At 48.7% G+C, this 13,984-nt stretch overlaps 2 protein-coding genes across 2 annotated transcripts; both read right to left on the bottom strand.

The window, feature by feature from the left end:
• Window positions 1–25: 25 nt before the first annotated feature.
• LOC100829708 (fasciclin-like arabinogalactan protein 2) lies at window positions 26–2,309 on the bottom strand. Its single transcript, XM_003570958.4, has one exon. The coding sequence runs from the start codon at window positions 2,060–2,062 to the stop codon at window positions 200–202; it is 1,863 nt and encodes a 620-aa protein (XP_003571006.3). The 5' UTR covers window positions 2,063–2,309; the 3' UTR covers window positions 26–199.
• Window positions 2,310–7,494: 5,185 nt separating this feature from the next.
• LOC100829401 (squamosa promoter-binding-like protein 10) lies at window positions 7,495–10,755 on the bottom strand. The gene is made up of 3 exons (XM_003570957.4): window positions 9,850–10,755; window positions 9,215–9,393; window positions 7,495–8,446 (listed from the first exon to the last, which is right to left on the bottom strand). The coding sequence occupies exons 1-3, from the start codon at window positions 10,647–10,649 to the stop codon at window positions 7,971–7,973; spliced, it is 1,455 nt and encodes a 484-aa protein (XP_003571005.2). The 5' UTR covers window positions 10,650–10,755; the 3' UTR covers window positions 7,495–7,970.
• Between the last annotated feature and the right edge of the window lie 3,229 nt (window positions 10,756–13,984).

Here is a 13,984-nt window from a genome sequence, read left to right as displayed (position 1 = left end):
AATTCATCTGATGAAAACACACACATTCAAACGCAAATACTGCATGTTTCTGTCCGTTTCAAACTAACCAAAGAACAGGACAGAGAAAAAGGATGCCAAAGTTCTCTCTCAAAAAAAAAACTAAGCCAAAGTTCTCTTGAAAAAAAAAAGAAAAGCTAAGCCAAAGCGTCACCCGAGCAAAATGTTCTACTCCTAGTTATTACAAACGGCCAAGCAGGTATGCCGTGATCCCCAATGCTGCACTAGCGCCGCTCCACCAGATCCCTGCAGCTCTGTGCCGCCCAGCGGCTGTTGGTATCTTGGCCGATACACCCCCGTGAGCGCTGGGCAGTGGAATGACCCCAGACGGCGGCGGGGCAGTGTCCGTCAGGTTCGGTTCAGGCTCCTCCACGACCGGGGGCGGGACCCCAGAGACCGGCGGGTACCGTGGCGCCGGCGCCGGTGCCGGGCTCGGCGGCAAAAACATGTGCCTCCTAGCCCTCGGCTGCTGCGGCGCCGGTGCGACGATGCCCGGTGGCAGGATGAGGTTGCTCACCTGGAGGACCAGCACGCTGAAGGCCTGCGTGGTGACCACCTTGACAAGTGTGGCGTTCCGCGGCCCTCCGCCGCCCGGCGTGCTACAGGAGAACGTGATGCGGCCGTCCTCTCCTCCGGAGACGCGGACGAACCCGACGCCACGGCCCCGCGCACGGCCTGACTCTTGGAGCAGTGTCGTGACGATGGACCCGCCGCCCGTACGGCCGCGCCGCAACGCGTCGAGCTTCTCGGGGTCGAGGTAGTCAAGGACCACGTGGAGGGCGAGCAAGTCCACGAGGGCCGGCTCCGGGAGGTGCCGCAGGCCGCGTAGCGAGTCGGCGAGGGCGGTGTTGTTGGTGGCGAGGACGGTGACTGTCGGCCGGGCGTTGATGGCGCGTGCGAGACCGCTGTCGGTGAGTAGGGAGTTGAAGGCGGTTAAGTCCGGGTAGCTGGAGAGGATCTTTGTTATGTCCAAGGGGGAGGTGGTGTCGACGTCCGCGGGGACACCCTCTGGGAGGACGAGGCCGTTCACCTGAAGTACCACCACGCTGAACGCCTGCGAGGTGACGACCCTGACGAGCGAGACCTTGTGCGAGCCCTCACCGCCAGGCCCACCGTAAGAGAATGTGATGGGACCGTTCTCACCGCCAGCGATGCCAAGGAGCCTTAAGCCAGGCCCCGGGAGCAGCGTCATGACCACCGAGCCATCGCCAGTCCGGCCACGCCGCAACGCGTCAAGCTTCTCCGGGTCGAGGTAGTCGGGGATGACGTGGAGCGCAAGGAGGTCGGCGAGGAGCGGACGGGGTAGGGTGTGTATGACTTTGGGGATGTCGGTGTTGTTGGGCGCGAGGACGGTGACTACCCGTCGACCGTCAAGGATGCTCGCTAGGCCGGTCTCCCTGAGGAGGCCACTATAGACGCTGAACTCCGGATAGCTAGAGAGGATCTTGATTATGTCGAAGCGGGCGGCGGTGGTGGCGGGGACGGCTGTCGGGAGGATGAGGCCGCTCACCTCAAGGACCATCACACTGAACGCCTGCGAGGTGACGACCCTGATGAGCGTGGCATTCCGTGGCCAGCGGCCACCGGGCCCGGCGTAGGAAAACGTGATGCGGCTCTTGTCTCCCCCGGCGACGCGTAAGAACTTGTCGCTGGGTCCCGGCAGCAGCGTCGTGACCATGGATCCGTTGCCGGTGCGGCCGAGCCGCATCGCGTCGAGCTTCTCCGGGTCGAGGTAGTCGAGGACGACGTGGAGCGCGAGGAGGTCGAAGAGGAGCGGGCGCGGGGCACGGAGCACCGTGTCGGGGACGCCCGTGTTGTTGACGGCGAGGATGGTGACCATCTTGCACCGGTCGATGGCGCGCGCCAGGCCGGTCTCGTTGAGCAGGGAGCTGAAGACGCGGAACTCCGGGTAGGCCGAGAGGATCTTGGTTATGTTGAAGGGCGCCGCCGCATTATCGGCGCTGGCCGCCGGGAGGAGCAGGACGATGGCGGCGAGGGTGATCAGAAAGGGTCGTGTCTTCACGTTGGGAGGAGGAGGAGCCATGGAGTCTGGCTCGAGTAGGATCTATTGCTTGGTATTTATGCGTGATCTATTGCTTGGTATTTAGCTCGAGTACGGCTAGACGACGGGCAGTGAGACTGAGCGGGCTAAGGAATGCCCGTGATCTATTGCTTGGTATTTATGCGGCGGGGAGAGGTGGCGGGACGGAGGGAGCGGTCGGAGGCGTTTGGACAGTTGGAGCAGTGACTGCTTCCAGCGCTGGACACGGATCAGGATGGGGGGGTTCGGTCTTGTCTGAGATTTCTGCGGTCCGTAGCAATCTGCGATGCAGGAGCGAAGCGGCCCGGTCCGAGTCAAACTTGTGTCGGATCTTGATGCCAGGTTTTGGCCCAGTTTGGAATCCCCGCATGACCCAGCAGGTAGAGTGCAGGGGCAGCCCATAGCAGATACACGGGCCGGCCCATCACCGACTGTTCTTGCGGCCGACTTTCACATGGCACGTGCATAAAGATTCACCTCTACAATTCGCTCAAAAAAAAAAGAAGAACTGATTCACCAAAGAGGAATCCCTGCGTCTGCAGGACGGCAGGAGCATATGCCTCCGGCAATCGATCCCCATGTGAGAAGGGCAGCGGCGCGTAGAGTACGTAGGTGCCACCTGCAGACCAGCATCGCTGGAGAGATGGACCGGGATTTAACGAATCACTGGCCCTCGCCGTCGCGTCCATCCATCGCATGGTCACAGCAAAGTCTCGCCTCCATCCATCCATCGCCAGCAGCCAGCAGCCCTTTCCCATCTGTATTTACGCCGCGCCCCTATGGGCTATGGATGCGACGCCCGGGAGCCCCCATTCCTTGGCCTCACCCAAGTCCCCCACAAGCTTAATTTGCTATCTCCATCTCACTCCACATCCATCCTAGCAGCTCGCTATCTCCTAGATTCTCAACAGAAATCTCCCTCCTCCCGACCCGAAACGGCGAAATCTACACCCAACATATCAGCTCCTTTTTTTAAAAAAGAAGAAGAAGAAGAAGAAGAAGAAGAAAAACACGATCCAGCCAGGGTCCTGAGTTTTTCGTTCTTTCTTTCTGTATATATTTTGGCCTCGGATGCCTTGGTTAGTACTCCTGCTGCACGCACGTACGTGGAGCGCGTTTAATGCCGGCCGGCCGGCCGACCGATCCGGGCGCGCGCCGCCTGATCAATCCGGCATCGACGGCCGGCAGCATGTACAATTGTACTACTACATGCATGCGGCATTAAATTGGGCTTGATTACTTTATTTACTGCTAACTTTAAGTTCGAATGATTAGATTAACTACGGCGTTATCCGGAGCAAAATGGAGGCCGGACGGGATCAACTTGCGCCTTGCGTGCGTCGCAAACCTTTTCTGTGCAATGCTTAGCTTGATCCCGGAGTACGTTGCGTACTGTCCAACTGTTGCTTCGACGCATCGCATTCCTCAAAAAAAAAATCATCCATTTTATCATTTTGGATCAGAAGGCCGGGCCAGGGGTCCTCACGTACGTATGTTCTATTACTGACTAACTAGCGGGGTGAACCGTGCAGATTGCGGGGCTAGATTGTAAAGTAAATGACATTTTTATATTTTTCTTTTTTAATAATTCATATTTTTGGTTTTATAAATTTAGATGCATTTGTTTGGAATTGCTCGATGTTTTTCTAGAATATTTGATTTGTTGCATTTTTTACATATACTGAAGCTGCGACACTTATTACGAATCGGAGGGAGTATATTTATTCTCTTGTTTGTTTATGAATTCTTAGATTGGTTTAAATTCCTGACAGATTATATGAAAGTTTAGGTGGTCATACATATTTTAGCGAAAGAGTTGTATTTTATTCACATTTTGTGCAATACAAAAAGGTTGATCTTGTAGATGTAACATATGTTTTTTTTGTTGCATTTTTCTTTAGATATTCAAAAAAGTTTCTTTTATAGATTTTTATTCTCTTGTACGGATGATGCCATAAACATTGTTTTTATCCGGCCCAATTTGTATCTATTAGGCCGATCATTTATTGGCTCGTATGATTTTTCTGATTTTTTTAGTCGACAATCCACATGAAATTTCCTTTATTCTCTTATGTTGTTTCTGGTTTTGTTTCTGCTTCTAGCAACCAGCAGTGTCTGATTTCTGGTCGGGATAGCGGATTTGGTTGCACCTATGGTAGATCAGCTTCGGCCTAGCATTTTCATTGGGCCGGTGGTACTACGGCCGACAGCTATTGGCGCGGGCATGGATTTGATGGTGCATCTGGGTATGTATGGAAGTTGAATGTGTTTGCTGGCCATGTTTTTCTACCCGATACACATAGCAGTGACGCCATGTTGTTTTCTTTTCTATTTATTATTTAGAAACCAATCCCCTTCCTGCTATTGATTTCCTATTTGTCCTACCTCCGATCAAATAGCGCCTGCTGACTGCTATCGCTATCGCTGCCGCCTGGCCTCCCCTCGTTGTCAAGCTGCAGTATATTTCCGGGTAAACTCTTCCCGCAAATTTCTTCGTGTTCTACTATCATTGGATTTCTGATTGATCTTATATTGGTTTCATCACTATATGTGTTTTTTCTTGTAAATTTTGGCATCATCTAAATATATCTACTACGCTTGTACTATTTCCCAAGGAGGAAGTTCTTGATGAGAAAATGTATATCAAGACTTAAGTAAATAATTTATTTAACCCAGTATTTTAAAGTGTATGTATGAAGAATAAAGGCATTGTTTTGGATGTTACTATTTGATAACTGCAGAAGAAAGCTTGCGATTTATGCAGATAAAAGAAGAGTTCAGTGATATACCTACTTGTGTTCTGCCGGGTTCTGGTTTTTGTTTTGAGAAGTTTGAAGCAACTTTTGATTGGCTTTTGAATCACCGATTTTTTTTCACCGATTTGAAAAAAACTGGTTGAAATGCTGAATAGTATATAGATTTGGCATTGATGCCTCAATGATCCAATCGACTAATGTTATACATATCCATGCGTACGTACCAGAAGACCTGCGCATGATCCAATCGACTAATGTGCATGTATACGTTCCTGAATCCTGAAGACCTGCTACCGTGCCTTGTGACGTTCGCTTGAAAGATCGTCATGTGCTCGTGTATGTCCCCAGTATCGTCACCGTATTCTTCACGGGCCTGAGCCCCTCGATGGTGCTGCCCATTTGCAATTGGATTCACTTGTCGACATCCAGATCGTCTCTGGTTTTCCTCCTTTTTAGATTGGACCGGAGACGGGAAAAGAACAAAGAGGAGGACATAAGCACTTCTTCTTCCGTGAATTTTTGGTGATCTGGTTTGGTGAGAGAGCAGGTAGGGCTGGTTTGGTGGCGATTGTCGTGATTGGATACGGATTAGTACTTGTATTCATGTAGATTAGGAAAAGGAATTATCGTTGAACTTGGTTTGGCCGGTCGTGGTGTTGCAGGCCCAAATCAACTTCTGGACAGATCAGACATTAACTTTTGCAGAATTTAGATGGTCAAATCTGAACCCTGCGATAGCTTTTATAAAATCTAAACCATAAAATTTCTACTGTCGATATTATATGTAGCTGACAGCCAGACAGGACCGACCTGCATTGCAATTGTATTTACGTGGTGTACATCTGTACGAACTGGCAAGAGCTAGCTACGATTGGGCCGCATGGATTTTGTACCGGCCCGACCGGGCGCGACCTTTTATATGTGTCGGTGAAACTGTCGCCATCTTACCGTATGCAGTGTCCGGTTATTACTCCGATGCACAGCACGGCGACCGTGAAGCTGTCAGCGAAGGCACCACAGCCCGCGAACATCTTCTTTTTTCCGGCAAATAAATGTTTCCACTGTCTTGTCTTCCGGCCTCAGCCTCGGCATCTCGTCTAAATTATGGTGTACACAACTAAAAAAGATAACGTTCGCAAACGGAATTCAAGTCGATACCTCTTGTATTCCGTTTGTGGTACCTTAAGTAAAGAAAATACGAAGAAACATTGCGATCTTAAATAATGCGAGTATATATACAAGTATAATGTACATAGAGTACAATTTGGATTACAAGTCGCAGCATGCATGTATCATGTACATTCTACTGCCCATTCGAAAGAAATTAAGAAAAAAGGTCGTTACATACTTACATACTCTCTCCGTCTCATATTAAGTGATTTTCTACTACATGTATCTAGACGTTTTTTAGAATAAATACGTATATATTTGGATAAATTTGAGTCACTTGACGGACGGAGGAAGTACACGCAGAGCTGCTGTTTCCCCGATCGACAAGGCAGGACCTGAACACGTACGCTGAGCTCGAGCTAGAGCGTAGACTTTGCCACTTCTGACTTCTGAGTATATAGGTCGGTAGCCTCTGCATACGGTCGGCTTAGCCCACTCACGCATAATGCCTGCCTGCATGCATGCATGGCCTACGTACGTACGTATACATGCATATATGTGATCTATGCTCGCCAGCTTTCGCATCAGCCGAAAGGCATGCATACACAAGTAGCTAGCTAGGTTTGTTAAACCTACACAAAAAGACGCACGCATGTTTGCATGCGTACTTGCATGCATGCATATCTCTCGCCTACCAGATATTCGCTCCCCAAGACTAAGGAGTAAACGTTCGCTAAGTAGATTTTTCCATGTAAAAACGAATCCCTAACGGATGGCGCTGCCGTGAGATTCCGGCCCCCATGACTCCATGAGATGGTACTCCTGCGCACGGTACAGTACTGCCCAGTAAATGCGCGGCGGTCCTCCCACAGTTTTAATACAGTACGCAGATACCCTGATATTACTGTATTCTCGGCCACTAGTAACACTGAACAGGATCATATGCAGAGATCTTCCGATTTGAGGCTCTTGGATTTACTGTTGTCGATTGAAGACATGTTGGCCCTAAGAGTAATGAGTATTTCCCTTTAAATGTATATTTTCAATGTTCTGTTTGATTGCGCTGTGGAAACTGCGTAAAGCCTTCTCTGTTGCACGATATGTTTGTGGACCAGTGCCGGTGTGTTATATGCCAGGGAGTATATACATTTATGATTTATCGAGCCACAAGATATCTTTTTACGCAAAGGATTAACACAAAATGGACCGGCGGTGCATGATTCACGGGAGATGCAAAGAGTAAAAAACAGACAACTAACAAATATCGAACCATAATTGATAAGTCTAATTAGAAATACTTTTAGCAAAGGGAGCTTATATATCAGTGAAAACTTTTAACCATTAGATCTCGAATGAATGAATTAAAGCCTCTAATCACTTAAACGTATTTTGTGTAGAAAAAAACATGGATCTCTAATCTCACACGTTTTAAAAAAAATATGTTTAAATGATTAGATGTTCCACCTTTCAGCTGATCCAGTTACTTAAAATCTAGCAGCTAGAATTGAAAGTTTTCAAGTTTTTTCAGTGAACAAAAATCGCCAGAAAAATGACTTATACACAAAAAAGTGGTCAACAGTATACATATATATAATGCATACTACTCCGCATAATATACATTTTTTACCAAGAAGGGAAGAAAAATACATGATACACGTACATACAAATTATTCATCTGGTTAAGAAGGTAACAACGACATTCGAGAGAAAAGTACAAGTGACACAGTAAAGAGAGAAAAAAAGTCAAGAAATTCCTGGAAAGGAAAGGCTGCATGTTGCATGCATGCTAGCCGCCACGCCCTACCCTAGCTAGCCACGCACTAACACACAGCAGCAGCCTGCCAGCTAGCTAGCTACCCCTGCATGCAGCTCGTGGAATCCTTTCTTTCACTTCATGCACTCACACACACACACACACGCACACACACCCCTTTGACACATACCTCACGATAATGGAGTCAAACTACCTCTAGCTACAGCTAGGCTAGGCCCCCGGCCAGGCCCCGGCCGGTTCATTCATTCATTCATCAGGCAGGCAGGCTATACTACATGAAGTCCACCTCGAAGAAATGCTGCTGCTGCTGCATGCCGCTGTTATTGCAGCAGCCGCTGTCGTCGCCGCCGTCGTTGATCTGCATCTGCTGGTGATTCTGACGACGCTGATCCGACGCCGTCGGCGAGCACGACAGGATGTTGCCACTGACTTCGCCTTGCTGCTGCTGCTGCTGATGATGATGATGGGATTGCACGAGAGAGGTCATCATGAAGTCCTGCTCCTGGTCGTCGTCTTGCACGACGGCCGCTGCTGCCTGATGATGATGATGATGCATCAGAAGCATGGTGTCCAGGGCGCCGCCGTAGTCCCTCTGCGGCGGCGCCGCGAGCGACAGCGTCGTCGGTCGCCCGCCGCTGCCTTCGTTGTTGTCGTCCAGCTCCTCCTCCTGCTGCTGCAGACAGCTGAAGGCGCTGGCGCTCGGCGAGAGTACCGCCGCTGCCGCCGTCGATGATGACTTGTTGGTGGCTGCGCAGATCGATCCATTACATGATAGAAGTTAGAACTACTGGGAAAAGACGGCGAGAGAGTGGAGTACAAGATGGCAGATGTGACGGCCACATGTATGTAGCAGGAGTTGATCTGGTGCGTATAGACAGCATAGGACAGATTGTACGTGTGAAATGTTTTTTGGCGCCATGCATGCATACGCATCATGTTAATTGAGCTGGCACGTAGCTAGGTACGTACGTCAAATCAATCGATCGACCAGAATGCAGACATAGCATCTAGCTAGCTCTGTCGTGTGTCAAATACATGTATTGTACTGCCAGTTTTTTTTTCTCTAGCTAGGTATACTCCAACATCGTAAACGTTTTTGGGCATAGAATTACCGGTGTCAAATAGTACTTCCTCCTTCCCGGAATGAATGTCATGATTTATTTTTAAAATGAGCAAATCTAAGCCGTGAAACGTGTATAAACAAAATTGCGACACTTATTTTGGGACGGAGGCACACTTATGAAGCTAAATTAATTTGCGCATAGAATTAAATTGCCTCTTGCTCGATCATGTACTTTATCTTTTTTTTGTAGTGTTTAACTACATGGTATATATCATTAACATTCTCGTAGACCCCTAACATACATTTCTGATTTATTTTCTCATGCGACTGCTTACTGGCACAAATTTGAATTAGTCGAGATCGGCTTGAGTTTTTTGTTCCGAATATCACAGTTTATCCAACGTTTGGATCTTGAAGGTAGCTAGAAATGTATGAGAGCTGAGTGGACTTACTAGTGTGATCCCCGGCGTATGAGCTGGTGGTGATGCCGGCTTCTAATTTCTTGGAAGGCGGCGGCGGGGGCGAGTCCTTGCCCTGAACACCGACGGGCTTCCGGCGGCGGCGGTTGTGCTCCGTGAGCCGCTTCCGGCAGCTCCTCTTGGCCTCGTCAAACTCCGCAAGCACGTGAAACCTAGCCCGCAAAACACAAACGACCCATAAGGCCGGCCATAACGAAATTATTCATACGATTCCCGGCGAGACATACATGTCACATGCATGTACTAGATACTAATGTACGTATAGCATACATATGCCAGGTATATGTCTGTGTGTAGAGATGGAGTAATGCATGCACGCAATGATGGGTGTGTGCTACATCGGTCAATGTAGGCATGCAGCAGCTAGCTAGCTAGGGATCGATAATGAGGTGTTGAAGCAGCTGGCATATGCAGATGCGGATTGATCGATAGATACTCCATATGTGTACTAGCTAGCCAGATCGAAAGCTCGCAGCCTTTCCCCAACGATTCTTTCGTCTGCTAGCTAGATGAACTACTTACTTGGAATGCCTGCACGCATCCTTGTTCAATTTGTATATACGAACTGGGGAATTTATTTTCGAAATTACGCATACAGGAGGGCGTACCGGCTGCATTGCTGGCAGAATCGCTGCTGCTTGCCGTTGGCGGCGACGGCGGCGGCCTTGGCGTGGTACTCGCAGACCTTGTGGCGGCGGTGGTAGTGCTTGGCCGCCGACAGGTCCGCCTTGCACCCTTCCGCCTGGCACCGCGGCGGCTGCTGCATAATGCCGCCTCCCAGCCCCAGCCCCAGAACCCCCATGCCGCCGCCGCCCAGTCCCCCGCGTGTCCGCATCAGCAGCCGGTCCACGGCCAGCACGTCCGCCGGCGAGAAGTAGGTCCTGCGGCCCAGGTTGAGCCCGATCCTCCCTCCGCTGCCTCCGCCAACGCCGCTAACGCCGGAGGCGGCCATGGCGTCGGAAAAGGGGAAGAGGCCGCCCTCGTTCTCCCGCTTCAGCTGGAAGCCGCCGAAGGGGTGGTGCAGCTGGTACGCGTCCCCGGGGGCCGGCGGCGGGGATGACGTCGGCAGGCCGGGGAGTGGCGTCAGCATCGGCGGCTGGAGAAGCATCGTGGTGCTGTTGGCGGTGAAGGGCGGCAGCTGGTTGGGGAAGAGATGAGCGGGGGGGTTATTATCTTGCTGGGGGGCGAAGGGGAATAATGCGGCGTAGTCGAGGCCGGTGGTGTCGTAGAGCTGCTGGTGGTGGTGGTGGAGCAGCGGCGGGCGGTGGTCGACGGCGGCGCTGGGACTGCCGTCGAAGGCGGCGTAGGGATGATGAGTACTGGTGTAGCAGCTGCCGAAGTCAGCGTCGCCGGAGATGGGTGGCATTGTACCAGTGCCGGGGCTCAGCTGCTGCCTGCTGCTCATCATCGATCGGTGGGGGAGATTAACTGGAACTCGGTCTGGAAGCTAGCGAGAAATGCATGTGTGTGTGTGTTTTCTCTGTGGAGAGGGGCGGGACTAAAAAGGCGTGCGGTGGGAGAGAGGGGGGGGGGGGGGGGGGGGGGACAGGGCCGGGGTAGATGCTAATTCTGTTCTTGGTGTGCTGCGTATTTACGTGGGTTGTATCTGCAGGAATTAACTGTATTCCCTACGTACGATATCGAGGCGCGCCGATCGATGCACGGTAAGAAATTTGGCGTTTGGCGGGCAGGGGGTACGCACGCACGTATACGATGGTGTCACGGCCGGCGGCGCGAGGCAAACGGATCGAACCATCGAGGCGCGCCCGTACGATCGGGCGATCCATGCATCAAAAGGGGTATACGTACTAGTACGTTAGTATGCCGGCCGGATTCAGTTTCTGGTTCAGGCCAGACGACGACCGGCGGAGAGCACGCGAACATTCGATCTGATGCAGAGGCAGGAATCATGTGGCCACGGCCAGGTGATCGATGGAGGCATGGAGCCAAACCCAGCGGTACGCCTTTACGAGCGTACGTGCTTGTTTGCTTGCTTCACCGCTCCAAGTTGGCAGAGGAAGATATATAAGTACGGAGCGAGATACAAGGCGAAAACCATCTTGCGCCCTTACCATGAAAAATGTACTCCGTAGGAAGCTTTCTTGATAGATAAATAGCTCGAGCTTCACAAACTTGGAGACGTGATGTCCTACAAACGTGCAAGTCCAAACTCAACTGGTCGAATTTCAAAGGGAATTTGGACCAACTTAACTTTTGGTGAATTTTCACAAATTTGGTAATTTCAGTGGGTACTGAAATATTTTTATGTATGGCTGGTACTAAAAGAGATGCCGGGAGAATTGGTTTACAGTCAACTGTGTGTACTCCCGGGGAACTAATTTACACGCGCATGCATGCAGTAGAATTGGTTCACATTTGCTTCATCTTACTACTTTTGGATCGATCCATATAGAATGGCGCGTCAGTGGTTTAAATTAGGATAAACTGAGGTCACATCGGTCGGTCTCACTTCTGGACGTACAAAAGTTAACCACACGCACTGTGTGTACATGGGAGATCGATCAATAGACACACCGCGTTTAATTCCCCCCCGCTAATAAAAGCACTAAGATTGGATATTTATGTCCGTATCTAGTACCCCACTTAAATGTGTAGCCACGGCTAACATGTGTACCTCTCCTTACTTGATTGCCATCATTTATTCAATCAAATTCCAATAAAAGCAAGCCATCATTAAATGTAGAGCAATTGTTTGCTCGATTTTTTTATGGGGGCACTCATAAATAAGAGTAATACTATTATTTCTAACTTATCTCAATTTTTTACAGCCTTCACCACCTTAATTCATAGCCTCGCGCATCTGTCCGCTTCTCTCTCATGCTACTATGCAAAAATATGATATTTAAATTCTTATAGCTTGATTACATCACATTATTGTACTTATTCTAAAGATGTTGTTTAGTATACTTAGCCCACATCACACTCTCACGTGGTTTTTTTTAGGAGCTCATGCTACACAGCTGACTCCGCAATTATTGTCCGCTTCTCTTCTCTCTCTTCTAACTAAGCCAAATATTTAAACTATTATGGTCTACTCAGATCATCTTATTGTCATGCACGGTGATACATCATCAATCATGCCATGCATAAAGATAAAAATATGTTTTTGTCCCCTCAAATGTTCAGAAAGACCAGTACTTTTACATTTTTTATTTCGTATATTTTCAGGCCACCATTTTCCGAGGCAGGGGAAACTTGTACTATATTTTTTTAATTTAAATTAAATATATGCTATAGTGCTGCGAGAAGTTTTAATACAAACTGACACCAAAGATGAATTTTTTTTAGGTAACGCACTGCCCATGCAAGTGCCTCTAAAAGTTCACAAATTAAATACTATGTAGTAAAATCATATTACCTCTCGCGCAACAAAGTCATGTTATAATAATGTAAGATGCTACTCCCTCCGATCCTAAATCGTTGTCGAAATATTACATGTATCTATACGCTTTTTAAGAATAGATGCATCCATATTTAGGAAAAATTGAGTCAAGAATTTAGAACCAGAGGGAGTAGATACTAAGTTCCTTCTAAATATTTCATTTTGTCTTTTGAACTAAAGGAGAGGGATGAGCGCCTTCTGATAATATTTCGCTGCAGCTGTATGTTCTCTCCTAGTATAATTTTGGATGGACGTGCTTGGAAGGTTAGATTAAAATATATATTTTTACTGCGGCGCTCTCTCTATATGTACTCTCCCTCTAAATTTGTCTCCACATACTTGGAAGGTTAAATTAACACCATTTTTAAATCATTTGAATAATCTGTAGAAATCCTGTTCCTCCGAGCTAGGAGCTGACATAAGTACAACAATGAATGCCAGTAAATGTCCAGTAATTAATTAGCTTGTCATCTTCACCGAAAAGTGAACAGTGAGCACACGCCATGGGTCCTCTATCTTGTATTCTCTTTTATTTGCGTCACTATATATATATATAAGAGGGTGGGGGTGCGTGGCGGCCGGTCTCGAGGATAAGAGTTTCAAGACCTTGTATATATGTTGGCCTTCTGCGTGTGCTGAATTTGGGCTGCTAGTGTTATTGTTAACCTGGGCCCGTTTATTCCCAGACTGTTCGGGGATAAGAGTCACACAGCTAGCAATTTGCTCATTACTTCTAGTATTTTATCCCAAATGGATCGAAATATAAACCGTTTTAATTGGGGTGTCCATTCTACAAAAAATGTTTGTGGATCGTCGTATCTTTTATGGGGAGGCTAATTTGAACAGTTCTGTGCCGGTGGGTTTTCAATAGAAGACAAAAAATCCCTGGACGTGAATGTAGAAAGTGAGCAATTAAGTACTTCTGACCTACATACGGAGTACAATAGTAAGAGGATACTCCATATACGTACTTACGCTTGTTTAAGACCAGCTGAGAGACGTAAATAAGTGTAGGAGGAGCAACTTATCACGGTGCATTGTTACTGAGTAACAGCATCCCTGGTCCGGCCGGGCGCGCGGGAACGTCGTCGCGTGCATGCATGCATGCAGGGAATGATCATGCTCGTATAGGCCCGTACCACGCCCAGGTACGTAATTTACATTCATAGGGCGCGCGGGCCCTTGATGCCTTCAGCCAATATATACGTAATTTGATCGTAATTAAAACCGTGCATTTAGAGATAGAAGGAGACATGCCTAGAGAGAGAGAGCGATGCGAATCAGATGAAAGCATGAAACGCCTTGAGATGTCTGTCGAGAGCTAGCTTAGCTGCTTTTTA

Source organism: Brachypodium distachyon, chromosome 3 (assembly GCF_000005505.3).
Source record: "Brachypodium distachyon strain Bd21 chromosome 3, Brachypodium_distachyon_v3.0, whole genome shotgun sequence".
NCBI classification, from domain to species: Eukaryota; Viridiplantae; Streptophyta; class Magnoliopsida; order Poales; family Poaceae; genus Brachypodium; species Brachypodium distachyon.
This window is presented reverse-complemented; position numbering and strand designations above follow the sequence as displayed.